Source organism: Sceloporus occidentalis, unplaced genomic scaffold, assembly GCF_023333645.1.
Source record: "Sceloporus occidentalis isolate IW3139 unplaced genomic scaffold, rSceOcc1.0.p SCAF_2, whole genome shotgun sequence".
In the NCBI taxonomy this organism is placed as follows: Eukaryota; Metazoa; Chordata; class Lepidosauria; order Squamata; family Phrynosomatidae; genus Sceloporus; species Sceloporus occidentalis.
Window position 1 is genome coordinate 103,919,228 of NW_028316982.1, and position 26,494 is coordinate 103,945,721.

The window sequence follows — 26,494 nt, forward strand, 5'->3', positions numbered from 1 at the left end:
GCCTTCTCTGCCAGAGAGCTCTGGTGCCTCAGCAAACTAATAACTTTATTATTATTATTATTATTATTATTATTATTTTAAAAACATTTTTGGTTTTTTTATTATAATTATTATAATTATTCTCCATGCTCCCTAAAGTACCACCTCCCTGAATCCAATCCACTCTCTTTCTCTTTGTAACAGTTGCCTTCTCTTAGGTTCCATCTGCACTGGGGAAATAATCCAGTTTGACTCCACTTTAACTGTCCTGGCTCAGTGCCATGGAATTCTGGGAACTGTAGTGTCATGAGGCATTGAGCCTTCTCTGGCAGAGAGCTCTGGTGCCTCAACAAACTAATAACTTATTATTATTATTATTATTATTTTAAAAACAATTTTTAATTTTTTAAATTATTATAATTATTCTCCATGCTCCCTAAAGTACCACTCCCTGAATCCAATCTATTCTCCTTCCCTTTGTAACTGTTGCCTTCTCTTAGGTTGCATCTGCACTGGTGAAATAATCTGGTTTGACTCCACTTTAACTGTCCTGGCTCAGTGCTATGGAATTTTGGGAGTTGGAATTTGTTGTGGGGTCCTTGGCTCAAGGCTATGGAATTCTGGGAGTTGGAGTTTGTTGCTTCCCTCAGCCTCGGATGGCTCCCTCCGTTGCTCCCATCTCTCTCCCTCCGCCTCCTGTTTCATTCCCTTCATCCCTGTCAACTACATCCAAATGTGCCCTCCATTCTTGAAGGCGTACCGGAAGCAAATGGAGCAAAATTGCAGCACAGCATCATGAAAAATGTGGGAACTTGGAGGTTTGGGGGATGTACCAGGATTGAAGCAAAGCTGCATTCCACACCAGACAAATTCGGAGTGAAATCAAAGTGAGCTTGGAAACAATTTTGGTGAATTCGCTTGTTACCGAATTCACAAAAATCAGGAGTCACTTTGGATTGACTGTGGATCCGTCTCGGAACAACCCTCCATAAAAAGCACTCACGTGAGATAATACATCATGTTTTAACATGAATTTGCATGGTTGGACCTGCAGTGGCTTCGGATCAGAGCTGCAAAACCCTCCGTGTGATAAGGGCCTATGAGAAGAAGGCAGTGACAAACATTCTCTGAATAAATATTGTCAAGAAAAACATAGGATAACTATAAGTTTGAGTTGTGTTAAAGGGACATACAGTGGGTTCTTGGTATCCGCTGGGGTTTAGTTCAAGGATCCCCCGTGGATATCAAAATCCATGCATGCTCAAATCCCATTAAATACAATGGTATAGTAAAATGGTTTCCCTTATATAAAATGGCAAAATCAAGGTTTGCTTCTTAGAATTTATATTTTTAGAAAATATTTCCAAGCCGTGGGTGCTTGAATCTGTGGATAAAAATTCTGTGGATAAGGAGGGATGACTGTAAGCACAATAGGTTATTAGTACTGATAAAAAGTATGCTCCATATTATACTACAGGGATGGCCAATTGTCATCATCCAGAAACTGCAACAATTAGCTAGGGATGTAAATCTGTGTGTTCTTCAAGGAAGAACAAATAATTCCTTCTGTATTCTTTGATATGGATGATAACCAAATATGGGGGAAGGACAACTATTTTTTAAAACTAAACTAAAACCCAAACAATTTGTTGTTGTTTAAACCAGTTTGTTTTTGCATTAATGTATAGGGTTACATCAATACAGGACTAAATCAGAAAATTAAATAGCAAAATGCAGTTTAGCTGTTATTGCCATTATTCAAATGATAACTGCTTTAAAAAAACAGTGGTCCTTTGAAGCAGGTCCTTTTTGTTCAACTTAAGAATTTGTTTCTAATCACATTTCTTGCACAGTAAAATAAGGGGATTAAAAAGAAGCAACTGACACCAGATACTGAACAAACAATGAACAACTGCCAATAAACTGTTAAAAGTTAAAATGTTTAAAGCAAGGGGGTTGGAAAATAATAATAATAATAATAATAATAATAATAATAATAATATTAACCAGACCTCTTCCCCACAAAATAAAAATGATAAATTAAAAAGCAAACAAACCAAAAGCAGGCTGTTTTTTGTGTGGATAGATAGATAGATAGATAGATAGATAGATAGATAGATAGATATAAACAGTCATTTGGTTTAAGCCAAGAGTTAGACAAGCCAACCCTGTTGAGAATGTTAATATTTCTACAAAGATCAAAGTTATTGTTTACATTTTGGGAAATGGTTACTTATATTAAAAAAAAAACACAAAAAAACACCACACTTTTTTCTTTGTAAAAACCCACTGTCATAGAATCGTAGAGTTGGAAGAGACCAAAAGGGCCATCCAGTCCAACCCCCTGCCATGCAGGAACTCACAATAAAAGCATCCACAAAAGATGGTGTAATGACTGGGCCTCAAGTCATTTGAAGACTTCTGTAAGTCAATAAAGAGTTAGTTGGGAGGGAGGTACATGCAAATGAATAATGACATCACAATTGACGGAAGACCCACTTGGCCAATCAGTGAGTAGGAGTGAGAGTTTCTTCCGGAAGCTTCCAACAGAGGGGTATAAAAGGCCTCTGAGTTCAGTTGGAGGAGTTTCTGCAGTGGGGAGTCTGGAGTGAAAGCATCTCCCTTGATGTGGGTCTTGCTGGTTTGGAAAAACTGCAGTGTTGAGCCTGTGTCAAGAAGAGAGACTTCAGGAAGGTAGTTTGTGATAGGCCAAAGCTAGTAACTACATCTCAAACCCACCAAGGCTGGTAGATACCATCTCTGTATCAGTACTTAGGAATGTGTCAGTTAGAACGGTTAGGCCTTATTAATTTTGTTTCTGTTGGCTTGCTTGAAATGAATATCTGATAACTATACTTCTTTACACGTGCCTTTCTTTGGTTATCACTTGCTTAGTTTAGAAAGGGAAGGGAACTATAAATCCTTCACAAGTCCCAGTGTGTGTTAAGGAAAGGTTATTATAAATTCACTGGGACGTGGCAGCGTGATTCGAAGTTCTCCAAGAGTCTCATTCAACTTCACAGGGAGTGTGAACTGAGAACAGGAGATTCAAGGGGAAATAAAAGATCTGCTGGGACTAAGAACCAAGACATGGATGCTGTTGGGGATGCTTGGACCACAGGGATCATTACAGATGGCCATCCATTTTCTGTTTAAAGACCTCTAAAGAAAGAGACACCACTACACTCCAAGGGAGTGTATTCCACTGTCGAACAGCCCTTACTGTCAGGAGGTTCCTCCTAATGTTGAGGTGGAGTCTCTTTTCCTGTAGCTTGCATCCATTGTTCCGGGTCCTAGTCTCTGGAGCAGCAGAAAACAAGCTTATTCCCTCCTCAATATGACATCCCTTCAGATATTTAAACAGGGCTATCATATCACCTCTTAACCTTCTCTTCTCCAGGCTAAATACAGTATATCCAGCTCCCTCTCTCCTCATAGAGCATGCTTTCCAGAGCCTTCACCATTTTAGTTGCCCTCCTTTGGACACACTCCAGCTTATCATCATCCTATTTTAATTGTGATGACCAGAACTGGATGCAGTATTCCAGGTGAGGCCTGACCAAAGTAGAATATAGTGGTGGTATTGCTTCCCTTGATCTAGACACCATACTTCTGTTGATGCAACCTAACAAAAATACATTTGTTGTTCTGTGTAGAAAAACCACATGTATTTCTATACAGATGACTACTTCTCAAGGTCCAAAGAATCTCATTTTTCTGTTGCCTTTATTCTTCCCAGCAAGGTTTCCTGAGTGCAGGAAAAACTCTTTCTCCGTTGGGAGAAGTATATCAAATATTATTTCCCTCTTATGAGGTTTCTGAAAGTTGTAGGTCAAAAACATCTGAAGAGCCACAAATGTCTACCTCTGACATACTATGAAGGGGGAAATAGTTTTTACTTATGGCTATCGAAATAAATATTGCAGTAGTGGAAATATATATTTAAATTGCCAAAACATTAATTTCATTTTCCAAGATAAAAATGATCTTCCTGCATATTGTCATTTCTGCTTCTGTCTCTGAAAAGCAATGCTTCTTACAAATACTAACTCTCAACCCCCCTCCCGCCCAGCTCAGCACTGTTGTATTTGAAAGCTGTAAATGAAATTCATATATCTTTTGGTTTCTGCTTCTTTTCTCACCAAGTAAGAATGAGAAAACTAATGCTTAGAAGTAATAATATTCCTGGCATTATACCTTAAACCATTGTCATTTCAGGAGTAATAACACAGTATATTGCTATTTTGCCAAAAAAAAGTTTATATCCTCTAGAACTCATTACATTTCGTTCACTTTTACCCCTCTAGGAACTTTGTCTTATTTTATATGAATAAAATATATATGTTCTTGCTTCCATTTAAGTGGTAACAACATAACAGCTTGTTGAACTGATGTCGTGGAAAGCACATGACAATGAACTTGTATGGGTTGCCCACAGTAGTCACCTGAAGGCATTGCTTATTAAAAAGGCTCAACTTGATTTTTAGATAACAAGTTTATGTATTTTGTCAGTTTTCAGACCCTGGTCCAGCAAGGTGTCTGAAAAATATACTTCTGAAGTACTGTAGTATTTCAAGGCTGGATTAACTCTGGGTTAATCTACAAGTTTAAAATACTCCTCATTCCAGTTGAATAGAATATGATCCACACATGCACACCCAATTTGCAGGAGTTTAGGCTTTTTGCACCAAGATCCTGAAAAACTCCTTAAACTCTGGGCTTTATCACACCAGCCCATTTCATGCTGCAATCATGGTATAAAAAAATACAATGTCAACCTACCACTTTTATTGCAGCCATCATCACACTGATTGCCTTTCGCATGACAGGGGCTGCTGCCCCCATCATGCTCCCTCCCTGTCCTGTCCCTTAACTCCCTTCTCCCCAGCATGCCTTTGTTTCTTTTTTAACACCCCCCACACACTTTTGTCACACAATTTTGGCACTGAAGCCCTGATTTAACATATTAATTTCTTTTATAAAAATTAAGAACTGCACACCTTTGGAAAAAAATAAAAATAAAACATAGCGAGGGAGAGGTGGGAAAGGGGGAGGAAGGGACAGTGACCCCATGTGATTGTGAATTGTGCGAATGCCCCAGGAATGGCTTTTTGCACCTGGGATCATCATATGATTGGCAGCTCATTCACGGGTTTCCCTTGTGAATGAGAATTGGCAGCTGGGGTGTGGGACAGATATGTTAGGAAATGTAGTTCTTTCTAAAGGTTCATTAGAAACTCAGGAAAGCAAGCGAGATTGTTTAATCTCACTAGCAGAGTAAACACAGCGGAATATAAGGCTGAGCAGGAAAACTAACTAGCTCCACTTTTCTCTCCCACCCCACGTGTCCCCAATAAAAACACAGTCACTTGGTTAAAGTGAAAAATAAACAAGTTTACTTACAAAATCATGTGTATGAAGAGATACACAGGTCTAGCTTCATGTTGCAAGAAATATGAGGTAGAAAAGGTAGTCTGTATGCATCTTAGGAAAGATGCTCCCTCAGCATGCATCCACCAGCTCCGGACAAAAGGAAGGGAAGATAGTAATGGCGATTCTCCTTCAGGGACGAAAGGTTAGGTGTGCTCTTTTTGGGTAAACAGGAAATGAGGAGGGGCTGTTAGTAAGCAATAAACTACCATAGACATGCATTACTAGAAGGTCTCAGCATGCGAAGTTGCTATATCCCAACAAGATATAGGAGGGAAGTGGCATCGTACAATCACTATCACCTATGCCACTTCCCTCTCAATGAAATTGCGGTTTAAAAGCTGCATGTGATAAAGCCCTCTGTAGAAAAGGCTTCATGGTTTTTACTGGCATATCTGCTGAAATCTGCAGAAATGTGCATTACTGCATGAACATTCACATCTATTTGCATGTGCCATCCATTTTCAGCAGAGGTAGGGTGCATAAATGCAAATAGATGTGAATTTGTTCAGGAAAGTGAAGACAATTAATTGTCAATGCAAATATGCAAAAATGTGTCTCAGTTTGCATAGTACAATTATATGTTGACTAGCCCTATGATGTAGTTTTTTGTGGGTTTTTTGGGCTATGAAGATGCCAGCCACAGATACTGGCGAAATGTCAGGAAGAAACTTTTCTGGAACATGGCCACATAGCCCGAAAAACCCACAAAAAACTATGTATGCTGGCCATGAAAGCCTTCGACTTTACAGCCCTATGATGCTTCATATGATACAGTAATCCAGAGAAATACTGCACCATGTCATCCAGTCAAATGATAATGGCAATGTGTCTGGATTGAGAGTGGGTAAAGCTTGATTATTCCTGAGGTCTTCTTCAAATCATTCCTTCCATCCAGTTGGAAGATGGTTGTACCTTCATTGTCTCGTGACAGTGGATAAAAAGAGATGGTGAATAAGTTTGCATGTGGGTATTTGCACAAAGAAACCCAGAAAGCCAAAACTATGATGAGGAGTTCAAGTGCAATTTACCTGCATTCGTGAGGATTACACATCTTGGCACATATTAGGGTAATCAAAATAATTCACATGACTCACAAACAAACAAAAATCCTACTTGGGTTTTTGTGTGAAATTGTCTCCTTTCTTCTCATACAATCTTCTAATCCATTCTTGTTTTCATACAATTTCCCCAATTTAAAAACAAACAAACCTGTATCTGCCTGATATTGTAACTGTGCACATTATAACTGTTTTACCATGATGCCTATGCTTATGAGTAGTGATATATCTTCCTCTCACGGGGCTGAGGACAGGAATAACCAGGCCAATCCCAGTGTTTCCCAAACTGATTGGAAACCTCACTGTATGCACAGCTAAATCTGAAGGCTGGCTAAACACCCACAGACAGTCTGCAACATGCAATGTGAAACCTCACCTCTTGAGGGTTTTTTTGTTTTGCCTCCCCACCATGTGTGCATGCCATTGCAGGAACACGCCACATGAGACCAGAATTACTTCCCTCTTCCTGCCCAACTGCCATCTCATTGAATGCTTCATGTGACTTGCCACACAGTCGCATGAGCAATACACTGCCTGTACAGTGCATTGGTGTGCCCAGTGACACATTAGCAAAGCACAATCATGAAGGCCCCCCATACATGCCCCTTCTTGGACTGTTCATGTTTTTATTACATCCATTGCATTATTGATGAACTGCTGTGTTTGTCATACTTTCCCATCATGGAGTGTATCTGTGATACGTCAATGATGTCATGGGTTGATGGTGTAGTTGGCCACTTTTGGACCTCTATGCTCAAACAAAAAAACTGTATGCTGAGCAATTGCACCGGTGGCTGTGTCTCACAGATCCCAGGTAGCATGCTCCAGACCATTTCTATATGCTGCCTGGGCTTTCCTGTATTCCCATACTCACACTGTGCTGTTTAGATGAGTAACATTACTGCAAAAAATATTACTATGGGTTCTGTATGGTGTAGTGTGGGAGGAAATCAATGTGAGATGATATCATGAGTTACTGCACCGGGTGAGGCCAACCCTCATGACACCACTGTGCCCTAGTATCTGCAGAAATGTGGAATGACAGCTGGTGAGGACAAACATGCTAGGAGCAAAAGAAAACAAAAATCATGGAATAAAACAACAGTGCCAGCCCCATGCTTTGGAGCTTGTGTGACAATCATGTCTGGAGTTTTGCAAAAACAATAGGAACAAAATAAATAAATAAATAAATTAAAATAAAGAACTTCCCTGAAGTGGAGTTATGTTTATATACCACCTTTCTGCCAATGCACTTCCTACAGAGCTTTGGGAAGTTAGAGGTTCAGTTGTAGAAAATACATGTCAGTTTGTTACTGATCTGTTCAATACCCAGCCCTCAGTGTTGCATTTCATCAATCTTGCCTCCTTTTTTGAAGGGGCAGCATGTCTCAAACAAGGCTGACTGTGCTTTCTAACCCTGTGCAATATTCTGAAGTAGGGCTTGCTATTTGCTTTCACAGGTATGTTCCTATAAATAGAAAACCTCAACTTGTAAATCTCTGCTCTTCAGCTGGTTAGTAAATCCACACTGCTTTTGTGCCAGAAAAATAGAGAATCAACTTTTGATTTGACATTAACTGTTTTCCTTAGAACACACCTTATGTAGAATGTAAGAGGGATCTCAGCTGCCTCTTATTCCAACCTGAACACATTTAGAAGCCTTAGGTGTTGAGCAAAAATATTTACAGTGATTATTTAAGAATCTTACTTTTTGTAAATTAAAATTATTAGATTGTTTGGATCTTCGTAAATTCTACCCAAGTATATATTTCTCCATATTATTGGTATGAATTCTCAACCAAGCTACTAAACATATCTATTTCAACCTTTTAAGAGATTCTGGTGAGCCAAGACACAGAACTGGCAGAATGATATCCCACTCAGATCTGTTCTCCAAGACCTAAGAATAGTTGTGTTCTTATATAAGTCTACTTAGTAGGGAATTTCATTCAGTTCTTTGGGATTTATGCCCAAGAAATTAATTATGGAAATGTACATTACATGTCCTGCTAATTCTGGTTGAATTAATTTTTTAAAAAATGTTTAATTTCATTTCTTACTGCATATCCAGTAATTCTACCAAACTTTTCAAATAAAAATGTTTTTTACTTGCTGAAAGAAAGAGAGAAGGAGAAGGAGAACCTAGTACCATGGTGGCGAACCTATGGTACACATGCCCTCTCTAGCACTCAAAGCCATTTCTGACAGCAGGCAGAGAGACAGGAGGGCAGGGGAAGAGGAGGAATAGGTACATGTCTGTTCCTCCTCTTCCCCTCACCATCTTGGGCCTTCAGCTGTCTCTGGGGAAGTCCCGCCCCAGAAATCCCACCCCCAGAAAGCAGAACTCCCACCCCCAGAAGGCAGAAGTCCCACCTCCTGGATGTCCTGCCCTCCCAACACTGGGTAACACCCAGTGTGGGAATGCCTTTGAGTTTGGGCACTCATTGTCTAAAAGGTTCACTATCACTGACCTAGTATCTCATGGGAGAAAATTCTAATCTTGGAGAAGCCACAGAGAAGGCTCTGTCCTGAGTCCTCACTACCCATACCTGTTAGGGTAGTTATAAACCATAGCCAGCACTTTGAACTGTGTCAAGAAACAAATATTCTATTGCTCTATGGGCAAAATAGTCTATTTCTTTAACCATGCCCAAATGTGTATTCTACAAATATATGCACTGAGTAAGAATTTTATTGGGCACTGTTGTTGTTAAGTGTCTTCATGTTGACTGACCTATGTCAGTCAACATGTTTCTTATATTCATCGGATAAAAGCTTATTTTTAATAATGGAGAAAAATCTATCAGCCTTATTTGAGCATTGACCTCTTTGCTGTTGTTTTCTTCCTCCCCCCCCCCCCCCAAAATACATTAAGAGAAGTTATTAAGTGGGGATGTTGATCAGATATGTGTTCTTAATGCAGTGATTTGTGCGATATAGTATGTTCACTGAATCCTGCTAAGAGCTTCATTATTTTCAAGATGGCCATTTTAAAATATTTGGCAGTGGTGATTATTGTGTTTTTTTTTTAATTTTATTTAGGTATTTATATCCCGCCCTTCAGCCCTAATGGCTCTCAGGGCGGCTTACAATTATTATTTTTAACCAGACAGTTCCCTGCCCGCAGGCTTACAATCTAAAAGACACGACACAAAAGGAGAAGGGAATGGTGAGGGGGGGAGGGGATCAGGTCCAGCATTCTTCTCTCCCTCTGAGGCCTGGACCAAGGCAGATGGACCGGAGGGAGGGCTCTGCTTCTTCCAGAAAAAAGACATCAGACAAACAAGGACAGTATGGTTGTTGTTGTTGTTTTGTAATGCCATTTTCCCCATGAATAAACCCGAGAAAGCCTGGGTATTCTGTCAATACATGTCATTTACAATACTGTTTGTCACCCTTAGTCAATTGAGTGATACCAGTTTGGAAACCTATGCTCAATCAGCCTTGTCATATCAAATTTAAAGGATGTGATTATGGTTACAATTCCCACTCAAATCAGTGAGATTCTTACTGTGTTGTTTGGTACAATGTAATATTTTACATTCATTGGGTTTTGGAACATTCCTTTAATTCTCCAAGGTTGTTTAATTGTGAGCTGGTCTAGATGATGCAAACAAGCATTGCCAACTGTTTGTGCACTTTCTTCCACAACCAGCTGGTAGTGCGTTTCCAAGGAGGGGACCTGTAGTTGCAAGGATGAACTGATTGCATGAATCACTGTGGAAGCAACATGGCTGATCATTACTGAGATCAGCTAACACTAAAGCTAATCTCAATGAGTTTCGGATGTTCTGGAGAGTGTTGTGTTCATATAGAGCCACAATTAACCTGGGACATTTTTCTGGCTAAGGTGATGAACAAAATGGTATCAACTCCCGCTTTATGTACAAAAATCAGCTGGGCTTTCACTGAAACTGATGATTGGAAGGCATCCTCTGTCACCACCTTAAGGCCCCCAGATTAGCTTAGAGGTTACAGGACAAGCTGTATAGGACATGGGTCTTCTTAACACCTTACTTCTGTACTTCAGTTTCTGCTGCCTGGGTGACTGCCTCACTCTGCTTAATGTTACATCCAGTCCTGCATGCATTTTACTCACTGTTATTACAGTGTTGTGAACTAAATACTACACTGGCGGTTTCTCTTTTGCTCAGATGCAGAACAAAAGCATCAAAACTACCTGTATATTTCTCTACTCAGAAAGCTGCAAACTAAATTTACCATTCAGAGGAATAACTTTTTATTTCTTTTGCTCCCTTCATAAGCATGCAATAATTTTCTGTTTTGCATTCCTGTTCATTTAAATGCCCTAGCCTCTTTACAGGTCTTCGATTTCATTAATTGACTTCACCATCTCTTCTTCTTTGTCTATTATGTCTTGAAAGGCTTCTGGTGGGAAATGTGTGTGATTCCCTTTCTCATTGCCATGCTCTTTTTTGCTGAAGCCTTTGATCAGCCTTAGTATTTCCCATGACATATTAAAACTAAGCCGAAGCATATGTCAGTGGAGACATACTCCCCTTGTTTACTCTCTTTCATTCGTCTCTTGCTGTGTTTTTTTTTCCAAATAAGAGAAGCAGAAAAAGGGTGGAAAGAAGAAAGAAGAATAAAAAAGAAAAGTAATATTACTCATTGATTTGTACAGTGTAGTACACTCCACCCCTCCGGAGCACAAGTCCTCATCGGACATATAATTCAAGAAGAGCAAAATTATTTGAAATATGAACTTTTGTAGCCTAATATAGTATTTTGAGTAGTCAGCATTGAAAAAAGAAAAAAAATCCAAGTATTGATATTAAAAATCCAAGTATTGATAGGGTATCAATTTCCAGTTTTGTAAGATTATATGTTTCTCAAATTTAAGATTTTAAAATACTTAGAATAATTTCTCTCTTTCTCATTACATTGATGTATCTATCTCACTACATAAATAATATAATCATAATATTAAATATCTGATGGTTGCTTTGGAACCTTCCACATTACGGATGATAGAATATATGTTTTTTTCATTCCCAGGCCAAAAAACAAATAAAACAGAGTTCCCAAAAGTCAGGAAACCCTATTAGGAAGAATAATAGACCAGCAGGAATCTTAGAAAATTTTATCCCAGTATTCAAACATCCTGAAGTGTTGCCAAGAAAATATTGTGCATAGAAAAACATGTAAGGGAGTTGGTTTTTTTGTTTTGCTCAGAAACCTGCTTCTTCCCCCTTTCTTTTTCCTGTCAAGGAAGCCTCTTTCCTACACATATGTTTGTCTATGCAGAATAATTCCAAGGCAACACTTCAGGATATTTGGCTCATGGAAGAATACTATGGAGGAAAGTTTGTTTTCTTCCACAGTGGAATTGTGGAGGATTTATACCCATGCTCCACATGTATTGGACTACAGCTCCCATCAGTTATAGAAATACAGCCCAACCTATCTAGTAAGGATGTAAATCTTCACTTCGTTCTCATGCAAGGAGGACATGTTTCAAAAGTGTTCACTCTTTTTTTATTGCTTTTTAGAGTTTTTGTGCCTTTTTTATATGTGGAAAAAAAATGAACCCCCATCCCCTTTTCCTGGTTTCTACATGTGAGACATCCTTTCTCACTGAGAAAGAAATTGCAAGTATTACTTACATTTCTGCTGTCTGGAGGGAATCAGGTTGCAGAAGTCTGGTTAGGGGAATCAGGAATTCAGGAGATGTAATTTTCAGTAGAAAAGCTGGGGAAGGTGCAACCATTTTAATTGTGATTTTTAATTCATGACTTCATGTATATTGTTCCATCACATATTATCTTTATAACCTATTCTCATCTTTATCTTCTAAACTGAGCTGTTCAAATATCAGTCAGGTAAAACATTAGTCCTTTATTTTATTTTATTGAAATACTGTCATCTTGGTTTGGCTTGAAAAATTGAAGATCAAAGCACAGCACGGCTATTGTGGATCTCAGATCTTGCTTTCAGCAAGATTTAATTTGTGAAACTCTAAATGCAGCAAGAAATTCCAGGTGTTGAAAAAAGTTTGAGAAACGAAAATAGTGTGAAATATTGCATATTGCGCCAGTCCTTTCTTAACTTTACTGCCTTCCAATTTATTTCATTCTGGGCCCAATTCAAAGTGCTGTTTTTAGTGTATAAAACTCTGCAAGAATTAAACTCTCAATGGGAAGCTCACTCCCTTACATATCTACCGGTCCCTTTTATTCATTTACACAGGCCTCTGGGGGACCTTTCAGTCTGTGGTATGGGTATGTGTGCCCATGATGGTTAGGACTTTTGTGGTGGCAATCTCATAGTTATGGAAGGTTGGTCCATTCCTTCACTTTAACAATGGGGAAAAACAGACAGCCCCTTTGCGGTGGCTTCCCAAAGGCTTGGGGACGTATCATTTAAATGACACATGCCCCAAAGCTGGCAGGAAGCTGCCATGAAGCTGCCTGCCTGACTGCATGGCAGGCAGCTTTGCAGTGCTTCTACGGCACAGCATTTAGATGCCACATTCTGCATGAGTGCCACAAAGCTGTGGCAGTGGCAGAAAACCAGCGTTTTGCCAGCACAAATAGGAACGTCTTTTTGCCGCTTCTTTTTGTGCCGGCAAACAGCCAGGTCGGGGTGTGGCATGCGGTTGCCATGGCCCCAACCCTGCATTCAAAGGGGTGGCATCAAGCTGCTCCTTTAGGGCCATCTGTTTTGGCCCAATTTTGGGTTTTTTTTTGTATCACGTAAGATTTACTTAAAAAACAACTCCCAAGTATTTTAAGGTCTTTCTATGATGATTCCAAAATACATAGTTCTTTTCTGTTGAATTTCTAAGGTACTAGGATATCTATACTTATGAAGATTGTAATGTATGTTATTATTTTATTGTGGTTTTAGCTGTTACTTTTTGCTTCCCTGCTTTTTAACTTCTGTCATTTGTATATTAGCTACTGTGCTAAGTATTGATTTGTGCCATCTTAATTTTTCTTTAAAAATAATGTTGGCTTTTTTTTTTTTTGCTTTGTCTGATATTATGATTCATAGGATGCCTAGAAAAATCTGTTTAAGGAGACATCTAATAAAACCAAATGGATCTAGATTTCACACTCCAGTTGCATAACTATAACATACTTTACATGGGGCTAACCCTGAACAATGCAGCCACTGGGAAGATTTCTAGAGCCTATCTTGTACTTTATATCACTGTAATTTTCTTCATCTGCACAGACTGCCATTTTGGGAAGAAGCACCATGGACAACTGGTGGATTTGCCATTGAGGGTGCACTACATGCACTAGTGCACCAATGATTTTACCGCCATTCTTCCCATAGTGGTTCAGAGTTCTCTAATGCTGCTGCCACACTGCTGAATCAATGCAGTTTGACACCACTTTAACTATATGGCTTTATTCTATGGAAACCTGGGATTTATAGCTTGTTGTGGCATAAGAGCTCTCTGACAGAGAAGACTAAATATCTCACAAAATTACAAATACTAGAATTCCATAGCATTGAGCCATGGCATCTAAAGTGGTGTTAAATTGAATTACTTTTGCAGCGTAGATGCAGCCCTGGTGTTGGAACCTAGTCTTTCAGAGTTTAGTCAGATTCATAAATTACTTCACATTTGGGATAGAATAAAATGTGAAATTAAAACAAATCACATGTGGGTAGAACCAGTATTATTACATTCATATATCCAACATATCAAGGGCCTTTGACTGCTGCTTTGAATTCTTGTGTATGCTACTATGTTTAATGCTGAACGAGGATTTCTACCTCTCCCCTGCTTCCACCACCAAGAGACTTATCTGAAACCATATATGGTAGGAATAGCAACATATGGTCCTTTCCATTGTGGGAACAACCATGCTGACTGAATTTAGTCTGTGCAGATGGGGGAGAATTTCACCTCAGTTTGTTCTTGAAGAATTTGTCAAAATTTGTCAATCATATATTTGGGATGAACAACTCTTCCAGAAGTTTAAAGAAAAAACTGAAAGTTTAAAAAAATCCAAAAGAAGCAGAAAACAACACGCACAGATTCAAACATCTTTGGGAACTACTATTGGGAGGCATGCTTCCTCTAATTCTGGAGTCAATATATAGCCTCTATTACCACTATTTATTCATTTTGTTTGAAAGTATTTTACATAGGCCCAGGACGGACCACTCAAATGGGCGGCCTGCCGGCAGCCTATTTCCTTCCAGAGGGAAGCTGCAGCCACCAAACCACATAGCTTCCCTCCGGAGTAAAAAGGAACCCAGAAAAATGCATTCTTTTTATGGCACTCAAGTGACATTGCGAGTGCGGTCACTGCATGGTGCTTACGTCACAATGGTGGCACCCATATACACGGGACACCACCATTAGTACACTGCCAGTCCATACTAGGGTTAGGAACCGTGTGGTTCGTGTGTAGTCCCTAACCCTAGTATCTCTGCCGCCACACCACAAAGTGCCCGTCTGTATTGGGTCTTAGCTTTCCCTCAGTTCATGCTCTTAATCCCTTCTGCTACTATTTGCCAAAAACATTGGTGGTGACCCTTCAGTCATCACTATTTTTTTCTTGGAAATTTTCTCTAATTTTATTTGATGTATATCTGAATGTTTTTCATTAGCTCTTTAATTTAAAATCATCCAACTTGCTCTTGGCAGTAGCACAACTTTTACCAAACTAGTTTTATGGGAACCTTTATCTTGTATTCAGTGAGCAGAAATCATCTAATATAATTAAAACAATGCACTGCTTTTTTATAGAAGATTTCTGATCTTCAGATTATAACATAGAACAATATTCAGGAAGTAGCATGCAACAAATTTCAAAATATGTCAGGGATCTCACAATACTTTTTTCGTGTCTCTATATACCAAATCTTGCATGGGCAAGTAATTGAGCTCTTTACCTCTTGATTGTATCCCTAATGGGATCATTAACGATAGAGGGGAATGATTATGCATGAGATATTATTTCAAAATTCAACAATAATTAAAGATGCTAGCAATCTGAACTGTTGCGGTTCTGAAGCTGTAATTACATTTTGGCAGATTTGGTGCATTGTTAGCATTCCTTTCTTCTCCCTCTCCAGCAAATTATCTTAACAGTTTTTGATAAGCTAAAAGGATTTTGTACAACAGAAGTCGACAGACTTCCTAGAGACAAAGATTTTTCAAACTAAAGGAAGGCACAACATTGAAGGAATATAAAAGCATTCTTTACTATTCTGTGCTTGCATCCAGCTGTTCACACTTGGAAATACAACAGTTATTTTATTCAGTTGCAAAACTCTGTAATATTTAGGGCTGTCAAAGTTGGGGGAGACTGCAAGGCAATGTAAGAAAAAGAGTTGTATAGATTAAAATAGCAGCCATCAGTTAATAGGACTGGATCCAGATGTTGACATCTGGATTGGCAAAAGCAGATTCTCCTGCCTTTTCCCCCATTTTAATCCTACCAGTTCCCTGCAAATGCTACATAAAGAGTCTGGAGACCCTGAGAATGACTGCAACAGCAATCTAACACTCATAAATGGGCAAATTAGATGCCTCTCTTCTTGCCACTGAAATGCCAATAAAATTGATACTTAGTATATGCCCTGGATGAGAGGAATTCCTTGTAGCATCATCCAATGCCCTTTCCCTAATGGTAGGATAAGTCAGATCTCCTCCATCCCAATATCTGAGCTTATGGGATGGTACAAGCAGACCCATTCCTTCTGAAATCTGGAACTTAAGTTATTTAAGGCTTGACAGGGCTGCATCCGGAGCTCGAATTCAGTTGATAAACAGATAAGTAACCAGTACCTGACAACCACATTTTGGATGAATTGCAATTTTCAACTGTTTTCAAAGGTGTGTGTGTGTGTGTGTGTATGTGTAATTGGACTAAACCAGAGAGAGAGAGAGAGAGAGAGAGAGAGAGAGATCACTGTGGATAAACTTCCTAATCATTCTGTGTATGGTCCTTTCAGCATTGGCCAGAATATTCCAGGGTCATCCCAGAATATTCTAGCTCCAGAGCTGCCCTGACTTCCCCCATTATCTCAGGCCCTCCATTATGACACTGGGCAGCTGTTCCTATGTGTATCCTACTATGCTGTTGGGCATGCCCACCTTTGTAGTAATCACATGGCTGGGCGCCTCATTCTGACTTCAGAACAAGTGACCCACGGTGGCAACAGATGCACTGGATGGCACAGTGGGATGCACTTTAAACAGCTGTCTAGGATTGGATTGGAGAGCTCCAGATCATCTAGGAAGATCTGGAGCAAACAGGGAGTTATTTTAATATATGTTAAGAGTGATATATTCCAAATTGGGTGTCATTTAGGATTGGATTAGAGCTTTGGATTGGAGAGTTGCAGATCATCTAGGAATATCTGGAGCAAACAGGCACTTATTTTATTATGTGTTAAGAGTGGTATATCCAAAGTTCAGTGTCATTTTCTTTGTTCATGCCAGACCCCGGGTTTGGATCATATGTTGTTCCCAGTGAGAAGATTGGGGTGGGGGGGGGGATGCTGGTTTATTTGGCAGGTGCAGACATGGTCTATGAACTGTTATAGCTGCTTCTCTAGTTAAAGCTGAACCAAAGTAGCTTATATAATTGAGACCAACTTTAGCTTACAGTGACAAAATAGGATCAAAGTCATTCAGACTACAGACCTGCTCTTTTAGGATGATTGTAAACCCTTTCAGGATAAAGCTGGAGTGTGCACTCATTTCCTGCACCTAAAAGAATGCCACCAATTGGACATTTGTCTTGCTGGGATTCTAATCTCCCCAGAGTCTTCTCCAGGACCAGAGCAGACAATTATTCTTATTACATATAAGCTTTCTGGACCACTGTGTTTAGACGACGCAGCACCAAAGGAACACCATAAAGCTGTGCTGCTGTGGCTACGGCGCCCTTTCCAGGGTGCAAAAAGGAGCCACTTTTTGCGGCTTCTTTTTGCCGCAAGAAAGGCCAGATCGGGGCCACAGCGTGAGGTTTCCATGGCACCAATGTGGCAAAGATGGAGGTGTCTGTAGGCCGCCCCTTTGGGGTGGTCTGCACAACTCTTATGATTTTCCAGCATAACATTATCAATTTAAATTAAGAGTTGTTCATCCCAAATTAGATTTTACAAACGTTGTTGAAAAGCAGAGGAGCACTGTTGATCACACTTTGCTGAGCAATAGGAAGTTGTACGATTGGCATCTTTACAGGGTTGATTCCCAGAAAGTACTGGAGACTTGTTGAGAAACTGATCTCAAATGCCACCCTGCAGCTAGGCAGCATTAAATCTCATTAAGCACTCATTCTTAACCATTAGTAATTAACCAGGTTAACTACTTCTATGTTCCTTATATATTATGTTTTGACTGTTATGTCCTGAAAATATAATGTTGTTCATTACAATGTTAATTGTTACTGGTTAATCTACTGGTTTAATCAAAGATTACCACTAAATTAATCAAAATAAAGATGATAACATGTACTAAATTGATACAAATGCCCCAGAGTTTAAGAAAAACCTCAAAGTATATAACAAAATGTATCAAGCCACTCTGTATCACAGTGTTTATTTCAACAGGTCACAATCTGCACCTTTTGATTAAATGAAAGATCCTCAAAGGCTCTGTGTGGCTACTCTGGAAAGAGCTAATCACTCTTAGAATCATTTTGATTATTTATCAAAAAAACGGCTTTCTCCTATGTTGAGTTATTCTGTCAATACAGAATACCTTTGCAGTAATAAATGGCATCAAATGTTTCTCAGTAGAATAAGTATTAATCTGCCAGCCACCTTCAATTTCCTGTTGACTTCAGGTGCAGAATCTGCATTTTGTTAGCATATGGCTGTTATAAAATACCTAGAGGACATTGTCTGAAATTAAAGGGCAATGAAAACCTTATTCAAGTAAAGGATGATTAGTCATGAAAATAACATTCTGAAACAGTTTCATGGATCATGGATCTGTACTGGGAAGAATTACCATCACTTTTATTTTTCTCCCCTCTAGGTGGCTAATCTTGCTTGCTCAGTATCAACAAATGAGGAAGGAATTAAAATTGTCCAAACAGCTGCCAGTCAGATGGAGACTTTGTGCCCACAGGTATAACTGTTCTGTTCCATACATACACACAAAAAGTTTTTTCTTCAGTATGCACACAATAATTTTCATTTTGTATAACTTGTTGAAAAAATGTCCGCCTGCTTTGCAATGTGAAGAGAAATATAACCAGCATTTGTTATGGTTTTATTAGCATTTGCAAACATCAGAAACATGCCCAGAATGGTGTGTCTTACAGTTTACATAGCTGCCTCTTGCTGTGTTGTTATTTTGTGTTATTTGTCCATTGTCATTCCATTAAAAAAAAAGATTTGGAGGATGACACCTTGTAAATAGCTCCTTGCTCTGTCAGTTCTGAACTTTTAAGGCAAGTGATCTCTTGAATGCTAGCTTGTGATACTTTGTTGCATGAAGCAGCTCCCAAATGGTTGTTTCTGTCCTATGTCTTCTTACCTGTTATCAGCAATGTTTTAAAATATCTTTAAATACCATTTAAATACATTTGCTGCTTTCTCAGTCATGAAGTCACCCAAAGCAGGCTACTTTACACTGCTGCACACAGGTCCTGAACTCACTTGCCAATGGGTTTCTCTTGATATCATATTACTCTTTTACCCTGAACCCTCTTGCTAAAGGACATAAAAACCTAGTCTGCCAGATATCCAGAAGAAGGATTATATAGCAGCATATCGTCCAAAATTTTCACTGATGAAAACTGGGACTCTTGTGGCCATGCCACATCAGAGTGTGTTCAAGATGACAAAGGTTGCAAAGGAGGAAGAAGACATAAGCTAGGAGAGGCTGAGCAACAGTTTGTTTTGCCTGCATCTTCTAGGAAGGGAAAGATTCTGACTCCTCTTTTCCTCTCTCTCCTGCTGAGTTAACTGGATGCAAACTAATACTTTGAACTCAGTTTATAGGATTGAGATAAGATGAGGACAAAGGGGGAAAGTGGAGAGGATAAAAGAAAGCAGGCTATTTTAAAATTAGTTGACAAAGTGGATGGCAGAGAATTAATTGCAAAACATTGCCAGTTGGAGAGTATACAGGTGTGAGAAATGACTGTTTTCAAGAAAAGAATTAGCACAGGCCAAATAATACAATATTATTATTTTAAAAGAAATATCTATTTTATTTTGTCTGGTAAGAATATGTTAGGTGGTGGTGGTGGTGGTGAGTATGCATGTGCATATTTGTATTTTAAAGAGGAGTTAACCTTGGGTGTTGCAAGAAACCCGATGGAGACATGACAAGTAATTCAGTCTGAGGATTTACATCCATACATTCATTAGCTGCCTGGTCTGAGTAGAGCTGGGGAATAGCAGTTAAAGACAATGACCTGTGTGCCCTCAGGTCATACACCCAGTGTATAGATACTTTTTTCCCCTGGCTTTTGAACATAAATAAATTGTTTACCCTGAAATATTTAAAAGTTCATTCCAGTTTAAGCTGAATGTCACCTTCCTGGTCCTATTCACTTCATTGCTGTTGTTGTTGTGTGCCTTCAAGTCATTTTCAATTTATGGTGAGCCTATACTGCAATGTTTTCTGTAGTGATTGGAAAGCACAGCCCTTTAAAGCAGGGTTGGCTCTACAGGTTGAGTCTCCCTTATCCAAGATGGGGTACAGACCGTCCAAAAAGGACGGTCTGCTGGCGCCTTGTTTTGACGCGTGAGGAAGCAGCAGTGGACAAACCACGTGGCTTCCTCGCATGGCAAAAAGAACCTGCAAAAAGCTGGTTCTTTCTGCGGCGCCATTGTGATGCTGCAGTGCACCAATGGCGCACTCGTGATGTCACAAGGGGTGTGATGTGCGGATGCTATGTGTCCGTCGTGTCAAAATGGTGGCACCCATGTATATAGGGTGCTGCCATTTTGATACCCTTGTCAAATGCTAGGGGTGAGGCAAGTATGGGCAGTTTGCCCTCGACCAACTTTGTTTCATGTACAAAATCATTAGAAATATTATGTATAAAATTACGTTCAGGTTGTAGGTATAAGGTATATACAAACATAAATGAATTACATGCTTAGTTTTGGGCCCCATCTCCAAGATATATCATTGTGTGTATGCAAATATTCCAAAATCTGAAAAAATCCAAAATACTTTTGGTCCCAAAGGGATAAAGAAGACTCAATCTGTACCAATAGGCAAACTGAAGCAGTCACGTCAGGCAGTATATGCTGGACAGCAGTGATGTTGAAACGTACAGCTGATTGGATCCTGCCCAATCAACAGCCTTGCTGTCTTTAGATATGATGGAGGATATCATTCTGTTGCCCATTTTGAAATAATCCTCAGCTATCACTGCACCAGCTTCTATAATGTTGAATTGCTGAGAGGCACCAATTTATCCTTCCTTTCAAATAGCAAAATAACTTGAAAACCACCCTGCCTTAAAAATATTCACCTTGTGACTTTTGTTGACACTTTAAAATTATGTGCCTCTTTTTGCTAGTGATACCTTTATTAAGCAACCCAAATGCAGAAAATACATCATGCAAGCTTTTGCTGCTTCGAAAGCTTACATTATGACTTTTCTGCATTTTTGGCTGGCCAAAAAAATTACTGTGAATTTTGTTCCATTTTCAACTTTGCCATCCACCTATAAAATACTGTACAGTTTCAGAAACTGAGTGCATCTATTGAAAAAAAATTAATGCTTTTTGGTTTTGTATTCGCCCCCATTAGTAAATGCATGCATTATTTTGAGATTAGTGGGGTGTTTTTTTTAGTACAACTATGTTTTCAAAATTCAAAGTGTACGTTTTCTGTGCTCATAGTAGCAATAAATAAATAAAATATTTTTTGTAATAAAGTGCAAACGTGATTGACAAGAGGGCATGCCATAGTTTACATAAATATAGATGGGGGCACATGTCCACAGTGCTCTGTTGACAGTAGGTTGCTCACCTCTGGACAGGAGACAATATGAAGGGCATGTTTCTTGGACTGTACATGTTGAGTGGATCTTATACAAAATATATGCTAAGAAGGTCAAGGTATGCTAATTCCCCAAGACGTGTTGGAGATCATGCATTCCTGGAGAATTTACAAACTACTGCTTAGGCATGCACATTTCTGAAGGCCTGTCAGAAATTACACATACTGCCTGGGGCATGTACACAATGTTGTAGAGCGATACACATTCTCTGTGGCCTCTTGGAGAATACACATGTTAACTGCAAATGTGTTCAAGTCCTTCTTTGGAAAGAGCTTATGTGCATATTTCCCATGAACCCAGTTGTTATGCCCATTTACCACTTAGCTTGCAATAATCCTAGACCAAAATGTCCTCTTTTCTTACTCTCCCCTCCCATCGTATCCTGGTCCTGTGGTCTCCTCAGAGCCAGATATTTGAAAAATAATCTAACTATAGCATTCTGCCCCTTCCTCCTCCTCCAACAATGTGCAGAGAACACTGAGGCCAGCCACATCATCTTTTCCATCTCCCCTCTTCTTCTCTTCTTCCCCTTCTTATAGCAGGGAGGGGACAGAGATGATGGCACTGGATTTCCTCCCCCTCTTTCTACAGTGTGTTGTGTTGTGTGTGTGTATTTGCATGTGCATTGTCTCTCTCTCTCTCTGGTGGCAGAGCAAATTGCTGTCTGTGCCGTTGACCCACATCATATGGTATATGGTTCAATTTCTTCCTCAGGAAGAGGGAGAACCTGAAAGGCTCTGGTTTCTTCATAAGGAAAAGATGTTTGGAGACTATTGAAACAAGAACCAAAGGTGTTGTGAAAGGAAAACCTGCTAGGAGATGGGGACTGAAATTTACATATGAAACTGAAATAACCAGCCAATAGTAGTGCCTACTTTAGAATCAGTTTCCTTATCACATTTTCTTCTCTTTCCCTTGAAAAAAATCCTTGAAAATGAAAATCCTTGCTATGCTTCTTTTCTATGAAAGCACATTAGTCGTTGTCAGTAATATATTCTGAGTGTGTGCTGCCTAGATACAACCTTATTAAATGAAAATACCCTGAGCCCCCCTTTCCTGTCTGATGATCAGATACAGTTTAATAATTTTTCAATATATGTGGGTCTCAACATTTTAAGTCAGAAATATATAAAAAAGTGAACAAATGTACTAGTTAAAGAAAGAGTTGTGAGATTTTGGAGTTCAGGGCTTGTAGCTTTCATGTTGGCATAGCTGTTGCAACTGTACTCCTCCCCTTAAAGAAACTGTTCATGTGACAGGGAAATCCAGATTTCATGTGGGAAGAGTTAATCCCACTCCACTATCTATGCAACCTTGCTGTTAAAACCAAATTGGTCATCCTTCCTGGTATAGCAGAGTAGGTGTGTTGGAATAAACTGCTCGCTGTTTTACACAGGTTGCTCAGAATTCAATGCAACTTACTCCCCAGTGAATTTACATGAAATTATAGCCTTGGATCCACTACAGGATAAAAAACAGTGCTTCTGTTTCCAAAATCTGCACTAGGGTTTTCTTTAATGAAGTGGCAGTATGATGGAACCCATGTGCTTTATTTCCTTGGCCCCAATGTGGGATTGAATTTCAAGAAATGACCTTAGAGTGGCAACATATGCACTTGCGCTTCCAAGGATATCCAGAAGCATTTTATGTATTCTAGGGTGTGCTGATTTGTGCTCCCTCCCCTCTGCAGCCATTGGTGGCCCAGGATACTTTGCTGGCTTCAATGGAGCTTAAGGGATATTCGTCATCCTCAGGGCCAATGGTTTTGAAAAGGCTTGCTGAACCATTGAGACACGTTTCTGATGGATGTGTGTGTGTGTGGATACCCATGGACTCCCACTTTCCCCAAACTTATGTCCCATCTCCTTGCATTTCTGTGCAGTTTGGGGTTTGGTTGCGGGAGCGGGGGGTAGGATTCAACAGTTTGATGTTTGAGTGTATTAAATGTGTATATTTTATAATCATTGTACATACAATTTACGTGTTCCCAATTGCCAGGACTAAAACATATCTTTATGCAGTTTTAAAATGCATGCCATCTTTTATGGACACTTTCCCAAGAAGTACATTTTATCAGCTGCAACCTGGATTTTGTTGATTTTTACTTAAATCCTGTTTCTAGCCCAGTGTAAAATAGTACATTGATTGAACAGGGCTTGCACTGATTTTGACTTGCTATTCAGCTGTTGATATAGTAGGCCTTCTGTAGTGGAGACTAACAACTGGATTTAGGCATTACAAATGCAATGAACATCCAATCCATATTCATCCAATCCCCCTCCCCCCCATCATCCAAAAGAGTAGATTTGACACACATCCTTATTATTTTATCATCCTCCAGCTGAAGCACATCACTTCATCCTGAACCATGGTAGTGCCTGGCCCTATCCGAAGCCTCCCAGGCAAACTACTTCAGAAACCTAGGAAAATTGTATGCCTCAGAATAGGTCATGGTTGGGTTGCTGCTACTCATACTGTTTGTACAATGGTGGTCACTTTTGAAGTGAAGGTGCTTTTCATGACAATGCACGCAGTCATGCTCTACTAAAAGAGTCTAAAAATGACAACCCACTTGCTGTGACCCATATCAACAAGCCAATTTTCATCTCCACCAGGAACAAGTCTCTTGCAAAGCTAATGGTTCTTAAGTGCCCTTTCGAGATGAAGTGAAATGCTGTATTGTGTCTTACAATGGGAATAAGGTCTATTTTGATTTCAACTCTAGTGAGACTTGCAGCTTTGTCCAGAGGAAACAGAGGACCTGGAAGTAGTGCCAATAGTGGGAAATGATATCATTCACCCAGCTAATAAAACAGTCCCAGGACTTTGACCCTACGAGACCCTGCTCCAGTGAAAAACTACTATATTGCACTACTCTATTTAATGGCAATGGAAGGATCAAATGAAGACCTGGAATAGGCAGATGAATTTAGTCATTCACATCTGGCTCCCCAGCTGATATGTCCCTGACCAGAGATTTTTGAAATCCCCAAGAATCTGAGGCTGTGTCTGTATGGGCCAGGATACTCCAGGCCTCATAGTTGCCCTTCCCTCAATACCTGGCCCTCCATTCCTGCACTGTAGTGGCTGTGTCCATGGGCATCCTACTGAGGTGTCTCCCAGCACCACTGGCAGGGTGACCAGATATCCTCCTTTCCCCAGAAATGTCCTACATTTCAGCCTTCTGTCCAGGAGGACTTCGAAAACATCCTCCATTTTGAGCAGAACACAAAAGCATGAATTTGTATTTATATGAGTGTTTTTAGCTTTTATTTGGGAATGACCTACTTTTATCTTGAATGGCCTCCATTTTGAGTTGCATTGTCCTCCACTGTGGTGATGACATCTGGTCACCCTGACAACTGTTCTCTTGTTTCTGAGGTCAGAATGAGTTCCCAATGACCTCAGAATGAGCATACCATAGCGATGGAGATGATCAGGTTGGCTCAGTGGGAGACCCATGCAGACAGCCACTGTGACATAGGAATGAAGGGCTCCAGATGTCCCTGGAAGATCAGGAATAACAGGTAAGCTTCTTAGATGCAGTACATCTAAGGGCTTTTTACCCTTGTTCCTGGTGTGGAGCATGTCTGATGTTGTCTGGTCTCCTTGCACCAGAACCAAGGTTTGGGGCATGTGTCGTCTGAATAGGGAGACACCAGAAACTACTTGGCTAAGGAAAATGACAATGATATAACCTTTTGCTTGAGAGTAGTGATGGAAATCTTTGACTGTAGTTTCCTCTCTGCTGATGGACAAAAATTAATATTCTTTCATAGTATTCTCCCTATATTTAAACGTCCCAAAGCAATTTAGAAGAATTATTCAGTGGAGAGGCAATATTTGTTTACAAAAGCTGTTTTCCTGCACAAAAAGCATATTTTCTGTCCAGGAAATACATTTTATCTGTAGCAAACATATCTGTGGGTGCATGTATGCATGTCCCCACATGTTTTTCTCTGCAAAATAATTCCTCTGCAACACGTTGGGATTTAGAACACTAGGAGAAAATTACACAAGATTCTTACTAGTCTATTATTAACCCTGGGATAGGGTTTCTTGAATGTTGGTAAACCCATTTTTGATTTCCATTTTGTATGGAAATGATTATTATTAATATTCTTTCCATCCCTACATGAGAGTCACAGGGAGTATGAGGCTTAGTTTAAGAGAAAAGTGAAGGGCTGTACTAAAATGCTGCTAGTGATGTGGAATTATGGTCCTCATCCTGGTGTGCATAAACAATTCCTTTTTAACAATATACAAAGATTGGTACCACCATCTGGTTTTATCCTTAGATCTGCTCTAGTTTTATGAAAACACAAATACGTGGCACACTTGTGTATGGTAATTCTTTTCTTAATGGGATCCTGTCTCCCTGCTTGTGAGACCTTATGTTGTAATTATTCGTAACATTACGTTCTAATATTATGTGAGTATTAAAACACCAACCACAATAATTTAAAGAAGCAGACTTTGTCTTTTCAGAATATTATGAACCTACTTTGCAAATGTCCTAGATGACTTTTATATAAATAGAACCATATTTATTGTGAACAAGTGGCAATAAGAACAGTCCTAAAATAGCCAATAAATGCATAGAATGATTTGATACCATGCTGCAGAAGCACGTGATGGAGCTGGAACATTTTTACTGAACAACTTTAGCATAACCCAGCTGCAGTTCAGAGTACCAGGATTTGTTACATCATTCCTCTGCCAGGAGTTGTTTTAGAAATGAGGTAGGCAGAATGCAGTGTATGGGCTACATTTGACTCCAGGGCTGTTTTTATGGCCCTGGGCAAATTTTCTTATAACCGAATGCCCCCAAATGTCCTCTAGCAGGTGTGTGGGCATTCGTTCCATGCTTAGGTCTCCCTGAGCCAATTTAGTCCCAGGAGATTATTGTTTTGAAACAGAAATGAACAGGAAATGATATCCACTCACTTCCTATTGTTAAAAAAATGGTCCAGGTAGCTAAAAAACATGACAACAGGCTCACATACCATCTGCAGGGAAGGTCGAAATTGATTTTGTTTGCCATAGTTG

The 26,494-nt window shown here is 39.6% G+C and overlaps 1 protein-coding gene across 3 annotated transcripts in view; it reads left to right on the top strand.

Moving 5' to 3' along the window:
* The window catches only part of LOC149318819 (catenin alpha-3), a 485,131-nt gene that overhangs the window by 74,830 nt on the left and 383,807 nt on the right, over positions 1 to 26,494 (top strand). For 2 of the 3 annotated variants that reach the window (XM_089510521.1, XM_089510524.1), the window contains exon 3: positions 18,451 to 18,543. In XM_089510521.1, the coding sequence (XP_089366647.1) occupies positions 18,451 to 18,543 (93 nt within the window). Of the gene's footprint in view, positions 1 to 2,610; positions 2,674 to 18,450; positions 18,544 to 26,494 lie in introns of those variants that run through there. The other variant, XM_089510522.1, reaches the window with a different exon arrangement.